Source organism: Balaenoptera borealis (assembly GCF_965194805.1).
Source record: "Balaenoptera borealis genome assembly, chromosome: 1".
In the NCBI taxonomy this organism is placed as follows: Eukaryota; Metazoa; Chordata; class Mammalia; order Artiodactyla; family Balaenopteridae; genus Balaenoptera; species Balaenoptera borealis.
This window is the reverse complement of record NC_138860.1, coordinates 92,495,719-92,514,130: the sequence shown is the minus strand read 5'-3', so window position 1 is coordinate 92,514,130 and position 18,412 is coordinate 92,495,719. Positions and strand designations below refer to the sequence as shown.

The 18,412-nt window shown below is 45.1% G+C and overlaps 1 protein-coding gene across 1 annotated transcript; it reads right to left on the bottom strand.

The window, feature by feature from the left end:
• Positions 1–3,796: 3,796 nt before the first annotated feature.
• On the bottom strand, positions 3,797–17,764 carry NHLH2 (nescient helix-loop-helix 2). The gene is made up of 2 exons (XM_082369847.1): positions 12,712–17,764; positions 3,797–10,905 (listed from the first exon to the last, which is right to left on the bottom strand). Exon 2 carries the CDS (start codon positions 10,895–10,897, stop codon positions 10,490–10,492), a length of 408 nt encoding a protein of 135 aa, XP_082225973.1. The 5' UTR covers positions 10,898–10,905; positions 12,712–17,764; the 3' UTR covers positions 3,797–10,489.
• Between the last annotated feature and the right edge of the window lie 648 nt (positions 17,765–18,412).

Sequence of the window (18,412 nt, the reverse complement as noted above, 5' to 3'; positions counted from 1 at the left end):
TTTTTTCCCTTTAATTTCTCCTTTTCTTCCCCCATCTCTTGGCCTCCCTCTTCCCAGTTAGTTATTTTCCTTCTCCACATCTAGGTTCGGCCTTTGTCTACACAATAGCAAGCATCTGGATGTATGGTGCAAACATGCTGTCAAATACGCAGATGCTTCCAAACATCTGGGCAGTTTGGCACCCCGCAGCAACAACAGCTGGATAATGGAATTAATTTTTTACTTTTCAGTCATCACCTGACGTCGGATGGACAGGGTCTTACCAGCCACAACCTGAGCACAGCCCATTATCTGCGAGCAATTCTTTTCTCCTCTCAGGGAATTATCTCTGTCAATCATTTCATTGTTGAAGAAAAGGGGAAGAAATGTGTCTCTTCTTGGGCCTGCAGTACGTCATCACTCTATGCCTCAGTTCTTTTCTCATTGAAAGAGCTAGGGGGAGCTGACAATTGCTTTGACTTTTCCCACCCCAGAGGCAGGGAGAAGAAAGGGTAAGACATGTGAAACATGGTTTTCTCCACACAAGTCTGGAGAATTTGACAAGAACTTGTTTCTTATTAGAACCACTCTATCTGGTTTGAGGTTTCCCCCGCTCCCCGCATTCTCTCTTATATTCTTGGTACCACTCTATGAGAGAAAGCAAAATGATGGCACTTTATTATTCCTGTTCATGGTGTTTCATGAAAGGCCCACATCATCTGTTTGCATTTTTCTCAGGTAGCTTAGAAAAACATTGCTCTGCCACACTGGGGCCTTCAGGAGAAGGAATCTCTAGAGGCTGCCCCAGACAGCAAAGTGTTCACATTATCTCTGCTTATCTCTGGCAGCCTCAAAGTAACTTCCAAATGTTAATGAAGCTGCAGGACATCACCAGGATAGAATCAGCATTATCTCTCTCTACCACCGCCCCCTCTCTCGCTCTCTCACTGAAGGACAAATCCCTGCAGAAGTGCAGTAGCTGTGCCCACCCAGGGCTACAATCACGGAGGTGCATCTGTGTCTACACGTGCAAATTGGTGTGGCTTAATTAGAGAGAGAGAGAGTGTGTGTGTCTCTTTTCAGGAGATTTGGTGGAATAGAGACTCAGCCCCCAAATCAGTGCAGTCAGAAAATACATCAGTCAATTTAGTGAAAACCAGTTCCAGCCTGAGTGTTGGCCGGAGCCGCGTAGACGCGGCCTAAGTGGCCGCAGAGCGCGGCGGATCAGCGAAGAGCCTGGGGTTCGCAGACCCACGCCGCGTCCCCAGGGTGGCAGTGTCACCCCGCTCCACATCCCCTGTGTCTCGCGCTGGCCGGGCTCCTCAGGAGGCAAGCAGAGTGTCCTCTCCCCTCCCCCGCCTCCCCCTTCCTCCCTCCCTCCCATCACCCGTCCTCTCCCTCCCTCCATCTTCTCCCAGAGGAGGTGACAGACGGGCCTGTAATTTGGTTCCATTCGCTCGACTGGAGCAACACCTGCCCCCCTCCCCTGGGACGCGAGGGTCTCATCCCAAACCGTGCAAGCAGCCAAAGACAAACCCGGGCCCACATGCAAATACGACAGCACAGGGGCAGCAGTGTGGCCTGCAGCTCAGCCAATCGCCGCATTCGGCCCACAGACCAAGAACATCAAAGCCCGCCTGAGGTTCCAACCACGAAAAATCATTAGTTTTAAAAAATTAATCATTAGCTATTGTAGTAAGTAATATCTCCTCCCGCTCACACCACAAGACACTAAAACAAAGTGGCTGCCGCTGGGGGTCCTGATAGCTAAGTTCCGAAATAGAGGGACAGGGGAGTTGAGATACGTAGGTGCGACAGCCCTAGACCACTGGCGTCTGTCACACCCACGACGCAGTAGACGTTCCGTTCCTGGATGGGCTCACTTTCTTTGTGTAAGTGTTCAGTGCCCACCCCCAGCCTCCCTAGTGAGAACACTCATTTCTTTTTTCCATTTATTTAGAATCGGGCCAGGACACTAACCACTAGGCTTTTCTGAATCTTTTCCGAAGTCTAAAGTGCTGTCAGGATGGTCCCGCTAGAGTGACTCGTTCTGGCTTGTCCTGAGGCTTGATGCAGACCAATAAGATGTGGCGCTGTCAGTCCCCAGTCCTCTACAGCCACGCTCAGAACGCGCCCTGCATTTACGCCTTGTCACCTCTTCTTTGTGACACTGAGGTCTCTCAACAGGAGAGGACAAGTTCAGGGGGCCAATGTCTAGTCCAGGGCCCAGGCTGCTTAAAAGAGAAAATTTGCTCTTTCAATTGCTGTAGTTTTTTATCATATGATTTTCACAAAAGAGAAACTTTTGTATTTTTTCCTTCTTTTCAAAGTATAAGCTTTTGAATTTTACTGCCCTTCAGCTTTATTTTCCCATGCAAGTCCTTACTAGCAGCATGACCTTGGGCACGTTACTTGACTTCTCTGTGTCCTGGTGTCTTGTCTGTAACTTAGGGATAATAAGAGCCCCTGTCTCACTGAGCTGTCGGAGGATTAAGTGAGTTAATGGGAAGTGCCTGGCGTAGGGTGAGTGCTAAGTGTTTGCAGTTGTTTTTGCTGATATTGTTATTAGTCACCGGGCTACTAACCACACGCCAGGGCAGACAGCGTGAGGTCAGTGTGTAGAACGAGCGCGGGATTGGTGTCAAAGGCTTCTAGGTGGTTCTGCCGCTGAGAGGGTGTGAGACTGGGTGAGTCACTTAACCCCTCAGAGTGTTGGTTTTTACATCTTTAAAATCGGCCTAAGTTGTGCTCTGGCCCTGTGTCCACTCTGTCGTGTGCTAGCGATCCCTTCTCCATCACCCTGAGCTGTAGCTGGCCAGCTACCAGCTACCCCAGCACGGCCCACCCAGCAGCCGTGAGTATGGAATGGCCTTCTGTGCCGAAGTGGCCAGTTACGTCCATCCATGATGGGGCAGGGGGAGGGTGGCCAGAGGGGCACTCTTGTCTGATATGTGAGTAAGAGAACATGCCAAAGTTAAGGAGGACAGGGGATGGATTTTTAAAATAGAAGGAAGACTACCAGAGCGACAATCCAACTGGCTGGCGGAAAAAGATAATCAGGAAACATGGGTTAGACCAGCTGTGAAATTCCCCTCAAAAATGTAGGTGCTCACTGACAGTATTCAGGAAATACTATTAATTTGTTTCACTGTAATAATGGCATTTCAGTTTTGTTAAAATAATAAAAGAAAAAGAGTCCCTTAACTTTTAGAGATACTTACTGATGTATTTATGAATGAAATGGTGTGATATTTAGGATTTGCTTCAAATCGCCCAAAGTGGTAATGAGGAAGCATGGGTAAGTGTACAAAGAAATGTCAGTTACATTAGAAACCAGTGTACTATCCCCTTAGCTTTGGTAGATGTTCTTAAAGCATCCATAAGAGTGTTTTTTGTTTGTTTGTTTATTTTGTTTTGTTTTTTAAATGTAGTTGCTCAGAAAGTTCATGCAGATTGAGTTTTACTCACCAGGCCCCACTTGACTCACACCTGAACTAAGATAACCTCCCCGCTCGTCCTCACCTCCCCCTCCAGTGCGGCTCACCTCCCGCTGCTCAGGGGATAATCCCCAGCCCTCATACGGCTCCACAGAATCAGCTCTGGAGGATTTTCTTTCCTCTCTGGCCCTTCCATCAGTCTGACCCTCTCAGGCAGGCAGACCCCCATATCCTTCTCCTCCTACTTCTCCCATCCTGATTCCAGGTGATCCTAGGGAGGCCGCCCCTTCTCCTCCATCCACCAAATCTTACCCCTTTTCCTGTGATTCAAGAAGCTCATGAAATCTTCCCTACTCTTTCTTTCTTTTTTTTTTTTTAAATTGAAGTATAGTTGATTTACGATGTTGTGTTAGTTCCAGGTGTACAGCAAAATGATTCAGATTTATATATATATTTTTTATTCTTTTTCATATTCTTTTCCATTTTAGGTTATTATAAGATATTGAATATAGTTCTCTGTGCTATGCAGTAGGTCCTTGCTGTTTATTTTATATATAGTAGTGTGTATCTGCTAATCCCAAACTTCTAATTTATCCCTCCCTCCCCGACCCCCTTTCCCCTTTGGTAACCATAAGTTTGTTTTCTGTCTGTGAGTCTATTTCTGTTGTGTAAATAAGTTCATTTGTATCGTTTCTTTAGATTCCACATATAAGTGATGTCATATGGTATTTGTCTTTCTCTGTCTGACTTCACTTAGTATGATAATCTCTAGGTCCATCCACGATGCTGCAAATGGCATTATGAACTCTTCCCTTTTCTTGGTATCTTTCTGGAATGATTAGCAAGGAGATGAGGAACCTCCCTCCTGACCCAGAAATACTTAGCAAAATTCATTAGGAAATTTCAACAATTTCTCTCTTCATTACCTCAAAAATAATTTAACTATTTAACTTTTGAAAAAGTTATCTGCCATAAGAGCCAATACAGAAAATGCTATTGAGATCTGAAGGTGCACTGGATATGTTCTCGGTGCCTTACGTGAATTAACTTAATTAGTACTCCTAATAAAGCTACAGGGTAGGTACTACTATCATCCCCCCCTCATTTTACAGGTGAGAAAACTGAGGCACAGAATTAAGTAATTTTTCAAGGCCACAGCTAGTTAGTAGGAGATCCGGAGCTCACAGCATTCAGTGCGGTGGGAAAAACCAAGATGATAAAAGAAAAGGCATTGGCCAGGCCTCCCACATGGAGTGGAGTGGGGTTCTCAGACCTGTACATAACTTTAGATGTGTATGTTTATGGTTTATTCCATGGGTTACTATTTACTTACCTATGATGTTTTCTGTTTTATAGGACAGGGATTATTACTGTCTGACTTTCTGTAGAGTTAATAATGTGTCATATGCAGATGAATACAGTTGGTAGAGACCACAAATCATGAATACATAAATGAATTATTAACATATTATTATTTTTAGCTTCTCTCATACAGCTTCCTATGCATACTATAAATACAAAGTTAATAATAATCGTTCACATTTATCAAGCGCTTACTATGTTCTTCCTACTCTGGAAACACTCTGCCTTATCCCATGGAAACCTCACAGCAGCGTTTGAGAAAGGTGCATGCATTGTCCCATCCCACACATTTGAAAAGGAAGGAAATACAGTCACATGTTCAACATCATACATTTCGAGTAAGTTGGAGCCAGGGTCTGAACCTGGCCCCAGAGTTTTAGGTCTCAAACACAGGGATGGGAGAAAGATAAATTCTGGCATAATGACGATTGTACCTGGGATTCAGAGAGCAGAGCAGCTCACGCTGCCCAAAGAAATTGAGGAAAGTTTTGTAAAGTGGTTACACTTGAGTTGGGTGACAATGGCATCATTGGAATTTTCTGGGCAAAAATAAAGTTGGAGGAGAGGCTTCTAGGCAGAGGGAAAACCAGTGGAGGTTATAAAGGACAGGCGTCTCCAGGGAAGTGCGGAAATCTGAACTTGGCAGGAACATTTAACTTCAGGGAGAGCGGCTGAAGGTGACGCTCGAGAGGCTCTGAAACAAGGTTGTGAAAGATTTCTGCGCCCAGAGAAAGAATCAGAGTTTTATTTTTCTATAGGCATTGAAGAGTCCAGAAAAATGTCCAGGCAAGGGATGAAGTGTAGTGTGAGGCTGGGCCCTGATGGGCAGAGGGGTGTGGATGGGGCAGGCCGAAGAGCCAGGCTCACCCGTGTGGTGGTGAAGAGTAGCACCATGGACAGTGTCAGCGCCAGACTCCTGCAGGAGGGGCTGATTCAGGACTGCCACTAGCCTGCAGTGTCTTCCCAAGAGTTTAGCCCCAAGTCAGGGCACACGCTTGACCCGGCAAGCGGAACAGAGGCCCAATCTTAGCCTCCACGTGTCCCCTTGGTTGGGTGGCTGGTGCGTGCACTGCAGATCCTGCACTCCTTTGGTATGTCTGATCTGAAGCTTCCCCTGATCACGTGGGTGGAGAGATGGGGCGCAGGAGCTAAGGGTGGGGTATGTGCATGGCCCAGCCGTCCCTCTGGCAAAGGAAAGCCGTGGAGTATGATGGGTAAGGGCAGGGGTTTTGATGAACTGACAAACATGACTCTGTGACCCTGGGCAAGTTATTTTATTTCTCTAAGCCTCAAGTTCCTCATATGTTAAATGGAGACAAAAGTACCTACTGCATTGGGTTGTTGTGAGTTAAATGAGATCATGCCTGCAAAGCACTTAACTCGGTAAGCACACAGTATACACTCAATACATGTTAGCTATTAATATTTCTACCACTACCAGTACTAAATGAGATAGCCCTTCTAAGCCCAGAAAAAGCGTATCAGCTGTACACGCGTTCACATTAGCTGTCCCCACCCCCTGAATTCCTGCTGCCCTGAACCTCCATGGGAGGAAGACAGGCATCCAGAAACAGACAGCAGTGATGGGAACTGGATAAATCCCAGTGTTAACAGAGGTCAGCTCTGTCTACTAACCTCATCATAGCATCAGGTGCTGCTTGTTCGAGGGGCAGGGCCACTGGAGGAAGCCCCAAGAACAGGGTCCATATGGGAAGCAGACATTCCCGGCCCCAGTCCTCCACCTCCACCAGCCTCATTTCTTTCCGTACGCATTTCCCCTGACCTCAGGCTGCTCTTCCTTTCCCGTTGCATCCCGCCACCCACGCCCTCTGCTGCTGCTTCTTCCGTTCTCCTCCCCATGCAAGCGAAGGGTTTTTTTGTGTTTGTTTTGGTTGTTTGGGGTTTTTTTTACCCAGAACGTTTGCCCCTTTTCTCTGGACGTCTCCAAACAGTGGCAGAAGTGAGGGGACATTTGGGCATAGAAATATGCAGCCCAGGTGTCCTTGTCGGCTGGGCCAGGTGGGGCTGCATTTTCTGGGGAGCAGCAATGCCCTGGTGAGCTGCTGAGCAGTGGGGACAGAGAGAAGAAGGGGAGAAGAGCAGCTGGAGGAACTGTGGTCCCAGCTCTGCCTACAGAGGGAGCAAGCTGGGGCTGAAGGATGAGGCTGCTGCCCGTGGGGAATGGTGAGGGATCCCCAAGAGCTGCGTTGGTGGCCTGAGCACAGGTCAGGTTAACAGGATGCTAGAAGAAAGGGCACGAGGGGCAGCAACTGTGGAGGCTGCTGGTTAGGCAGAGCTAGGTCTCTACTCAGAGGTTTCCTCCTCAGAGAGGCCTTTCCTGACAGCTCTAGCTAAAATAATACCCTCCACCAGCACCCTCAGCTGCCATTCTCTATTTCCTTACCGTGCTTTATTTTTCTCCATAGCCTTGAGCAATACCTGAAGTTAACTATTACTTATGGTCGTCAGGGTACTGCTCTTCTCCAGTAGACTTTGTCTCACTTGTTGCTCTATTTTTAGCACCTAGAACAATGCCCGGTACACAGTAGGTCCTCAATAAGTATTTGTTGAATGTAAGACTGAGTGATCACCATCATCATTATTCGGAGAAGACTCTACTCCCTTATGTGTGGCGGAGTACTCAGTCCCTGCCACGTGCTAGGCGGCAGCCAGTCAGCCTCTGGTCCAGCAGAGGGCCACAGTGTTGCCCTTCTTTTTGGGGGGTGCTCACAAGCCTCGAATTTGAAGTGACATTGCAAAGATCCTCTCCTGAGATCACGTGGGCTGTGTACCTGGGAAGGGATGTTGCCCTTTGTCTATGTCTGCCCTACGTCCAACTCCAAGGGCAAAGGGACCTGGTCTAGAGAGGGGAGTTAATAGGCTCCTCCTAGGTGTCGGTGGGAGGACCGTGTTGGTCAGTTGGAAGTTGGGCTCATAAACCAGGAAAGGGAGGCTAGAAGTTGACTTCGTTTCCTTGGCAAAGGAGCAGGGCCGATTTTTCTGTCCTACCACAGAGAAGTGCTATTAGGACGGGGAGTAGCTACCTCACCACACTCCTTGAGGTGGGAAGGGAGACCTGCAAACACTCAGTCCAAAGGTAGTGTGTGTGCAGGCCGAGCAACTAACCACTGCTGCAGGGACCACAACTTGGTCCAGATACAAGGCCAAAGAAGCCACTGTTATTTTTCATGTCCTAGGAAGTGCTCTCCTCAGCTGAAGAAGAGAATGAAGTCTCCCTGATCAGATATCTGTGAACCTGACTACAAGAAAAAGTGAAAAATGCTCAGAATCCCGGATATTTTATAGCTATAAAACCAAGCATCCACATAATTGCATTTTTTACTTTGCAACCAGAGATTTGGTGTGATATAGACTCATAGTTGATAATATTCTATATATGTGTGTGTACATATACACATATATATAGTCTTTAAGTTATTCGTGTCTTCTGCTTATAGACAGAGTATTCCACATTTTTATATTAAGTATAGGCTTTTGTAGATAACATTCTTCATATCTCCAGGTTGGTCCAGGGTTTAGTTGTTTTTTCTTGCTTGCAGATGTCATGTCCTAAATCTATGTCCTGATTAGATGTCTGAGTGCTATAGTACAATCGTGAAATGCACCTTGTTCTTAATAAGTGCCATGAGGACTTAAGAGTCATCATCTCGGGGTCTTCTCATTTTCATTAAGTAGCCATGTGACTTAGTGCAGGGCATATAAACTCTTTGGACCCCAGTTTCCCAACTCTAATTTGAAGAGATTGGGTTAGTTACTAAATTTGCTTTTAAAGCAAAAGAATCTATGATTCAAGCAATGTTTTTATATAAACACTGATAATGTTTTTTCTTCATTGAGAGAAACATGATTTATGTCACCATCATATGTGGGGCATCTATTTATAGATTGATCAGTATCCAACTTTAGGAAGAGCATCAAATATCTCAATACATGTTGAGATTTGGTTTTGTTGTTGCTGTTTTTAATTTTAGTTCCTTTCTGAGGAATTGAGTCCATTAAGATATTTCATGCTCAGCCAGTATGTTCATTATTTTTAGACAGTATGCTTAAAATAAAGGAGATGACTTTATTTGATACCTTTATTTATATGCAAAACAGCGCACCATTCATGAGATATGAAAAACTCGTCAGATAGAAACCAGATTATATCTATTTTCACTACAAAATATTGCATTATATAAAGCAACAGAGACACAAAAAAACCCTGAAAAAGACTAAATTCTTTGGATAGCAGATGTGGTTTTTTTTTTTTTTTTCCCTTGTCTCTAAAATACACTCCTTGTTTTAAGAGTTTCACAGCTGAGAACATGAAACATTTTCAGGTCATAGACTTTTCTTTTTGGTTGTCACAGAGGAAAGTAGTTCTGAATTCTTTTTTTTTTTTTTTTTTAGGAAAATAACTTAATTTCCTAAAATCATCCCACACACAAACATCACACACACACAAAGAAGCTACTCTCCTTATAAACGGTTTGCAAAGTACTTTTCAGACATAACTACAGATAAGGATAACAACACTGACTTTTTTAAAAAAACTATAACAGTGAAGTGCTAGTGTTGCTGATGTCACAACAAAAGAACCTTTCAGGAACAAACATCTTAATATATAAAATATGTTTAGAAACAGGGAGATGTGGGAAATTTGTTATACAAGTGCAATATAATTAGAGCAAAAAGAAAGACCACAGTATAATCTCAACAAACACGTAAAAAGTTAGACATAATTATTCCACAGGAGAAAGTGTAAACACTTGACTATAAATAAATTGGCACAGAGTGTCCAAAGTAAAATTATCACCACTCTGAAAAATAAGTGTCTTGAAAAAAATACTCTACTCCTTCTAACATAAATAAAAATAGGTTGTCTTTTCTAACTGCACCTATGGGTCCACATGTTTAAGGTCACAAATAGATGTTTTTGGATATATAAAGGGGCACTTCGCCTGAAAAAGCAATCAGATATTTCCATTTAAATATGGATTTTCCTGTCTACATTAGCGTCAGACCTTGGGGTTAAAAATCTCACCAAACTCAAATCTTCCCACAATATCTGTTTGTTCTCAATGCATGTTTTTAACCTTACCGTATCTTCTAGGCTTGTCTGTTTTACTTGGATTCTAATATAATCTTTATTTTCACAACGGATCAGAAAGTTTCCTGTTCCACCTTTCTGTGTCTTGAATCTCTGCCCTGGAGGAGATTCCCTCCCCTCCCCTCATGATGTTTGGTGATTTGTCAGTTAGAAAAAATCCAGATAGTCTAAAGTTAGAAGCCCAGACTCTGAGCTTCTGCCCTCATTCTTTCAAAACATGAAGATCTGTGGGAGATGAATGTAGGAGAACTCAGTTTCTAGTGAGCTAAAGCAACAACCCCTAAAGGGATCCTAACACGTGGAGGGGAGGCCTGGAGGCCACTCGTCTCGGTGCCTCCAGGAGGTTCGCCTTGCCTGGAAAATACTCCCTACAAGCCCCAGGGCTCGCCAGACAACCCCACCCTTCTGGAGTCGGAAACCTTCCAGAGTCGCCCTGCCTACAGGAGAGAACACGGTGCGAGCCTCCTACCCGGTCCAAGGCCGTGGCGGCGGCCGTCCCGCTGGGCCACCGCCTCCTCCTCCATCGCCGCGGCGGCCGCCCGGGTTGGCCGCGTTTTACCCACTCCCGGCCAGGCGGCCCCGCGCCGCGACCCCGGCTCTACACGTCCAGGACGTGGTTGAGATAGGAGATGTAGCAGATGGCCAGGCGCAGGATCTCGATCTTGGACAGCTTCTTGTCCGGGGGCAGCGTGGGCAGCAGTTTGCGGAGCTCGGCGAAGGCCAGGTTGAAGGCCTCCACGCGGATGCGCTCGCGGGTGGCGTGGGCCGAGCGGTACTTGGCCGTGGCGCGCCGGCGGCGGCGCTTCTCCTCGCGGCTCAGCTGCTGCGGGTGCGGGTAGAGCGCGGCCCGGCTGCCGCCCTTGCCGTCGCCTTCGGCCTCCTCCACCGGCTCCAGGTCCGACACGCTGCCCAGCACCTTGGCGTCCGCGCCACCCAGCGACTCCGGGTCCGAGGGCGCCGAACTGGGGTGGTCCGAGTCGGCGGCTTGGTCTGGACTCAGCATCATTTTGGAGGCTGAGGGGGAGTCAGAAAAGCGATCAATAAAAGGAATGGGGGGTCTTCTTTGGATAGGAGCGAGAGCGGGCGAGGGCCTAGCCTGCCGGGCCTCCGCGCGGCCCGGGCCGCCTCCCCACGGCAGGCCGGCGAGCTCCGAGGAGCGGACCCCGCGGGGAGGGAGCGCGCCGAGGCGGGCAGGCCTGAGAGCCGAGCCCCGCGCCAGCGCCCGGCTCAGGAGCCAGCGAGGCCTCGCCTCGGCCCAGGCCGCATCCTGGGCCTGACACCGAGGCCTGCGGGAGACCCACACCGGCCTGCGGGCCTGCTCCGGGGAACGACCGCAGGCCTGCGAGGCCGCTCCTGGGTTTCGTGCCTCCTTCGGCTAAATACAACTCGGCCATTCCGCCTCCCTTACTTCTTCTCCGACCCTGACAAACGAATGAATCCGAACGACGAATCCATCTGGGGTTTGCGGCGGGGGGGCGGGGAGACGCGGAGCGCGCTTCCCGCCCCGAGGGCCTGGGGTGAAGCCGCCGGAGAACTGGGCGCCCGCGGGCCGCGCGCGGGTCTGGGGCGCGGGGCGGCCGGGACTCCAGAGGAACCCAGCCCCGAGCGCGGACGGAGAGCAGGCGCCCCGGAGCGGGAAGGCTTCCCCGTACCCCTCGCGCTTCTCCGAAATAATAGATGACTAAACAAACGTGGAGGCTCCTTTCAACAGCAAATGGACTCTCATGCCCTCGCAGGCTCCCGAAGCACCATCTGTCACGCAGACAGCCACACACATCGGGGACCTAGGGACACGGCGACGTGGGATAAGACAATGCGCCCGCAGTCTGCCGACCACCTCCCGGGAATAGGTCGGCGGCCGGGTGGCTGCGGAAGGAGAGGCTGGGGAGGGGAGGGAAGGGAAGGGCCGGGGGGAGGCGGGCGCCGCGCCTGCTGCCCCGGCCGGAGCTGCATCCCCGCCCGCAAAGTTTGGTGCTCGGGGGCCCGGAGTCGGGAGCCCTCAGCTGTCCCCGGGCGGCCTGGCCGAGGCCGAGCTAGCCCGTCCTCAGCCTTCCTCTAAGGATGCGATCCTAGAAAGGCCTCCTTGCCCGGCTCCTCCCGGGCGCCTGGAGGACTAGCCCCGATCGCGCGCCTCCGGGGAGGGGGCCGCTCCCAGCCGTGGGGCTTCGAGGAAATTCGGGCTTCGAGAAAGGGTCCGGCAGGCGGGGAGGCACCTGCGGGGGCTAAGCGCACCGATCGCGGGCACCGGGAGGGAGGACCAGGCTGCGAGCCCCGGGCCCCTAGTGCGCCGCTGGAGGGATACTCGCTGGAAGAGAGATCGAGTCGGCGACGTGCGGCAGCGTTTGCTCCTAGACAAAAGCGGGGGCTGTGCTATCCGCTCCCAGCACCGCACTTGCTTAGGAGCGAATTTGGCTCCAAGGCAGCTTTCATTTCCCTGCGAGGAAAACAAGTCCTCTAAGGCAAAATAAAAACAAATGCTCCAAGCGAAATACATGTGACTCCCTGTGGGCTTTTCACGGATACGTTTATAAGTAGAACAACTTGCAGCTACACCTTCGCCTTGAAAGGGTATAAATAAATAGGCGAGTAATGGAAAATCACAATAAACCACAACATAGTTGTAGTTCGGATAAAAAGTTCCCGGGCTGCCCTCGAAGCATGTTAAATTCTTCTCCAGAAATCTTTTTAAAATATTCGTAAATAGCATGTCGTGTATGCATTTTGGTTTTTTCAGCCATTCACTGAAATACATCTATAAATGCGATATGAATCATCTAACTTAGTTCCAAGCTGGAAAAAAATCATTTAAAGGAGGCTTACCTTGTAAAAGCCTTTTCGATAATCTTTTCTCCAATCTTTTAGAGTTAAAATCCCAGGGAATAGCAGGGAGAAATTCCGAAATATATTAGAAGCAGCAAATATTTATTACATTCAAAAATGAAAAAGCAGCTGTCATCTCGCTGGTGTCCACAGCGAGGGACGATAATATCTCAGGATGTGGACGATATGAATGATTGTTCACTTAGTTGATAGATCAAAAACGGCTTTTCCTTTTAATTGTTCTCAAACATTTCGGGAAATTCGTTGTTGATTTTTTTTTTTTAAACGATGTGTTGAAAAGTCTCGTGCCTCTTTTCCTCTTCTAGATCTCTATAAATAACAAAAGAGATGCAGAGATAAACACAATCACATCAAAGGGCTGATTCCTCCACTTTCTAATAGCGGAAGAATCAATAAGAAAGATGGTTAAGATAAGATTCCGCTCCTGTAGAACGCCTTTCCTTCCCTTAATACGACTGAGCAGAAACTGGGAAGTGCAAGGCAGAGATTCGATCTTGCTCAGAAGTGATTTTTTTTTTTTTTTTTGAGATAAGGCTTTGTTCAGCTGATGTCTCCCCAGTTCCCAGGAACACAATACTGTAACTCGGGGCTTAGCTTGCCTCTTCCTCTTCCCTCATTTACTTGTATGTTGTATAAACAGACACATATTTCCAGTTTCAAAGTCTTTCAAGGCTTGGTTATATCTCCCACCCCCACCCCCTCCTTTCTTTACCTTGTAGCAAAATATATATAGTCAGTGGCTTGGAGATGTTTGGAGAAAGGTTGGTGAAAAGTGAACGTCTCCCGGAGTAACAGTGACAGGGAAGCCGAGAAAGACGCGGGAGGGTGGGAGAGCCAGAGCAAAGAGGCAGAGATGAGTGTGTGGCTTCTTGGCTCTCCTGGTACCAATTGATTCAGCCTGGAGATGGTGGAAGAGATAAAGGCTTAAGAAGGGGGATGGAATTTTTTTCCCTAAATTGATATTTAATGGGAAATCCTATTGGACAGAAACCTGGACATGAGTCACTTAATTGGACTTGACATCTGTCACAGTGTGGGAGTTTTCACAGCCCAAATATTTTAGCAGATCAGATTCCCACTGAATCTGTGCCATAAAATATAACAGTTGAAAGCAGTCCATGATAGAAACCTTAGCCTCTAATCAGAATCTCTAGCCATAATCAGGCTATTTCTCTTTTTCAGATTATTGATGCAATATTTAAGTGCAAATAAACAACATATTGACTATGGACAAATTCTCCTGGCACATTATAAAACCAATATCTTCCCTTAAAGTTTAGGATAATGTTTGTGTCCAGAACATGGAAATATATACTATATATGGTGCTACAATAAATATATTCAGATATGCAACAGCTAACATTTATTTGTAATCATTTACATTTTAAAAGACACTTCAACAAGGCTTGATTAAGCATATTCATATTTTTGAGAGATACCCTGCCACTGGACTAATTTTCCCATATATGATAAAAACCTTTCAATAGATTAAGTCATTGCTGATATTGAGAACAGAATCCAGGTATTGTAATTTCAAGGATCAATATATGAGACCATTCTACTTTTCTGAATATGTTTGTTTTTCTCTTCACCCACTCATTCATTAAACTTAAAATATGGCATACTACATGTGTTGATTATTGCAGTTCATTCTTGCTTATTTTAACATGCGAATATTTAGCTGTGTGGCAGTGCATTGGGCCAGGACATAAACACTCACAAATCATCAGTGTATTCCAGCACATAATACCTTTGCCTTACATGACCCCACAGCCCTGAATTTATATGTCTTATGACAAAAGGGAAAATCTAGTTCAACTATTTGGCCACTTTATAGAGATACTGTTAGTCACCATCAATTGCATATTATTTGTAAACATTTTAGCTTTTTTGATTGTGCAAGTTTAAAAGAAATAAAGAGTATTGCAGCCTTACCCCCCAACCTCCTCAGTCCCTGAGGTAGCACTTGTGGAGAGAAAAGTCCTCGCTTTCCCTCCTTGATCAATTTTACCATAAAAACAGGTTTTATCATCAGGGGAGGGGGTTGACCAGCTCGCCCCTAGGAGTGACCCTCTGGGTTCTTCATGGCTGTCACCATTCCTGTTTGCCTTTGAACACATTTTTCATCCTGTGGGAGATTCTTGGACCAGAATGGGGGAGAGCACGGAGTGCCTCCACAGATAATGGGCACCAGCATTTTCCAGCCTTGCCTCTGTCCAATCCTGGCACAGAAGTATATTTACATATCCCAGGACATTTAAGTGAAGGCAGAAGCCAGCCACATTTGGATGGCAATGGAAACAGGTGAGTGTATGAACTCCCAAGATAGTGAAGATGAAGGGAGAGGGGAGGTTTTCCCACTCTGGCTAGGAGCAGTCAACACTAAGCATTCACACATAGCCAGAAGTATACAAACAGATATACACCCACAGATACTTGTACTCTTCACCCCCAATCACACAAGCTGGTGGGCTCTATTAGACCACTACACATTCAGACTGACAGATTGAAAACCTGGTGGGTCTAATCACCATAGCTCACAAGGCAACTGGTAGAGTGGCAAGGAACTGGTTACCCTGGTGTTGGGGGGAGGAAGGAGAAATGGGGAGACCATCCAGGGCAGGTCAGATTCCGCTATGGCGTGTGTGAATCCAAGCACACTTTCTTTTACGTTCAGGCTTTCAGCTTTCACACTTACAGCCTGCATGTGCATAAATTAACCCATGAGTAAGTCCGTGTAAACAGGTACACACTCAGATCCACCTAGTCACACGGTCATGGTCACAAACATGGATTCACACTCGCACACACACATTCTTTCTTCCAGGAAAGGCCCCACCCTTGCCTTTTCTAAGACCTCTCCGGCACAGATGGTCCCTCCTTCTGTGCTCCATAAGCACTCTTTTCATATCTCCCTTAGAGACTACACTGTGTGCTGTGATTCTTGGTTTCCATACCTTGGTCTCCCACTAGGCTGCAATGCTTCTGGGGAGGATGGTGGCTCATATCGCTAGCACCCCTGTCCGAGTTTGACATGTTATAAGGACTCAGTACATTTATGGTAAATGACTCCCTGGGTACAGAGGCACCCAGGATGTTTGTAACACAGAAACACTTCCTCCAAAAGACACCCATGGTTTCAGTTGTACCACTTTTCTCTCCTATAGTAGTGAGGATAATGATCCTGCCCAACTCACTTCACAGGCTGGTTATGAATCTCAATGTATATGAAAGTATTTTATAAAATACTAAGCACCAGGCAAATAAAGATATTATGAACTATCACTCCTAATAGCAAATAATATTATTAAATCAGCAGGGAGGTAGAAAAAGCCAGACTTCCTGACTCTATCATATGCCAGCTGTGTGAACTTAAGTGAGTTACTTAACCTTTCTGGACCTCAGTTTTCTATCTGTAAAATGAGAATAACAAAAGTATGTTATGTTATATATTTTTCCAAAGATGAGCAAGATAATCTGTGTAAAGTGCTTAAACTAATGCCTAGTTTATTTAATCTTTCGTTTATATATATATATATATTTATGTATAATATATTTAAATATATAATATTTCATTTATTTAGTCATGCCAAATAAGTGTGGGTTATTAATATTGTTAATAACATGATTCTTATTATTCAATATAAATATATATAAATAAATATATACGGAGAACAGGAAATATAAATGAAATTACACAAAATATACACATATCCAGTGTGTGTGTGTGTGTATCTGTGTGTGTATGTATGTAGATAGATAGATATGTATATATCTGGCAAGTAGCCTAGAGTGAGCACTTTCCATATGTCAAACATAGGTCAAGGGACTTCACACATATTAACTCATTTATCTTCACCACGAAGCCATGAGGTAGGCCCTGTTGCATACAAGGAAACTGGGACACAGAGAAGTAGTCTATTCAAGGTCACATAGTTAATAAATTATAAGGCCAAGGTTTAGACTCAGGTGGTCCAAATTCAGAAACTGCAACTACTATGCACTGCTGCTTCTATGGTCATGGTTTTCTACGCAAATATACTCATGCAGAAGAATTACTCACCAAATGAAATGCATATTTTGAGGCAGAGGTATATATACACACAAAACATATATAAATTACCACATTTTTCATTCAGAGGTGGTCAGAGAGTCACAGTAAGTTTTGAATACTTCCTGTGAGTCTCGTATTGTGCCAGACACTGTCGGACTACAGAGGCTTTATAATTATTTGTTAATTCAACTAGACAGCTATTTCCAATCTATTTTCTTAAATTTTGCACCCCATCAGTAAAAATGTTCAGCATACATATCCAGTGTATGTATGTTCATTATTAACAAACTTTATACATGTACTATTGTAGTAGCATATTCTGTAATTATAAGGAATACGCAAAAAGACATTTTAAAAGGGTGATAAACATAAAATTAGCAGTATTTATAAAATAATTTTATTTATTATCATACAAAAACCTCTTAACAACACAAGATATTATTGGTAATATATAGTTTTTTTAAAGAGCAATAAGCTTCATTTTACTATAGTTATTGGTTAATCCTTTGAGATAACATGATTTGATGGTCTGGTTTTAAGCTCAATTTATTTATTAATGGCTAATATGGCAGAAAAAGATGTAATACAAAGATTCAAAGATCCAAATAGAAGATCATCATTGATTGTACTAAATTATGATTCTCATTTTTCTATATTATCTAACAAATATGCCAAAGTTTTTTTGAAATCTGGTTAGCAATTTTCTTTCTAATGTGAATTATTCTTTTTAACAAATGGGTTCAAAGCCCTGAAACTCTTTATTTGGAAAAAGTTTTTAACAGTTTGGAAATTTCTATTTCCACGTGTTTTAAATGTTCAGATACAGGAGATTTTAATATGTGGCATATTTCCGTTATTTCAGTGGCAAAAAAATGACGTAACGATAGAAAAATGTCCAAATATTTCTTTTCAAAATGCATTCTCCACAGCACAAACTTCTTTTTTTTTAAAGTTATCATTTAACTCCTTTAAAAATATATATTTTACTTAAAGAGACACATTGAGCGTGAGTTTGTTTATTTTTTAATCTGCTGGTAGCATGCTATTACAGCCCTTTATCATCAAAGAAAAATAAATTTGGAACACTAATCTTTCTTTTTAATATTTATTTATTGATTGATTGACTGATTGATTGGCTACCTGGGTCTTAGTTACAGCACGCGGGATCTTTCGTTGCCGGGCACGGGCTTCTCTCTAGTTGCCATGCGCTGCCTCCAGAGCACGCGGCTCTGTAGTTGCGGCGTGCAGGTCTTTAGCTGGTGCTAGCCAGCATATCTCCTTGTGGGGCAGCAGAATATATGCTCTCTTCTAGTTTCATATATTGCAAAGATCCACCCATACTTTAAAGAACTCATATTTCTAAAACTAACTACATGGCTACATCCTGTGCCCTTCTGTTCCAACCTCCTTATGGAAAATTCTTGCAGTGGAATTATTTAGTGAATCAATTTTGTTTGTGATAGAAACTTTGGCCCCAGACCCTATATTTATTTGAATTAAAGCAGCCATTTTCTCAGTGGTTACACCTCCACAGTTTTTCCATAAATCATTTTTTTATTAAAGATCATTTCAGTTGTGAGTGTATCTTCTCCCATACACCTTACCTTTAATGCCCTCTTAAAAAAA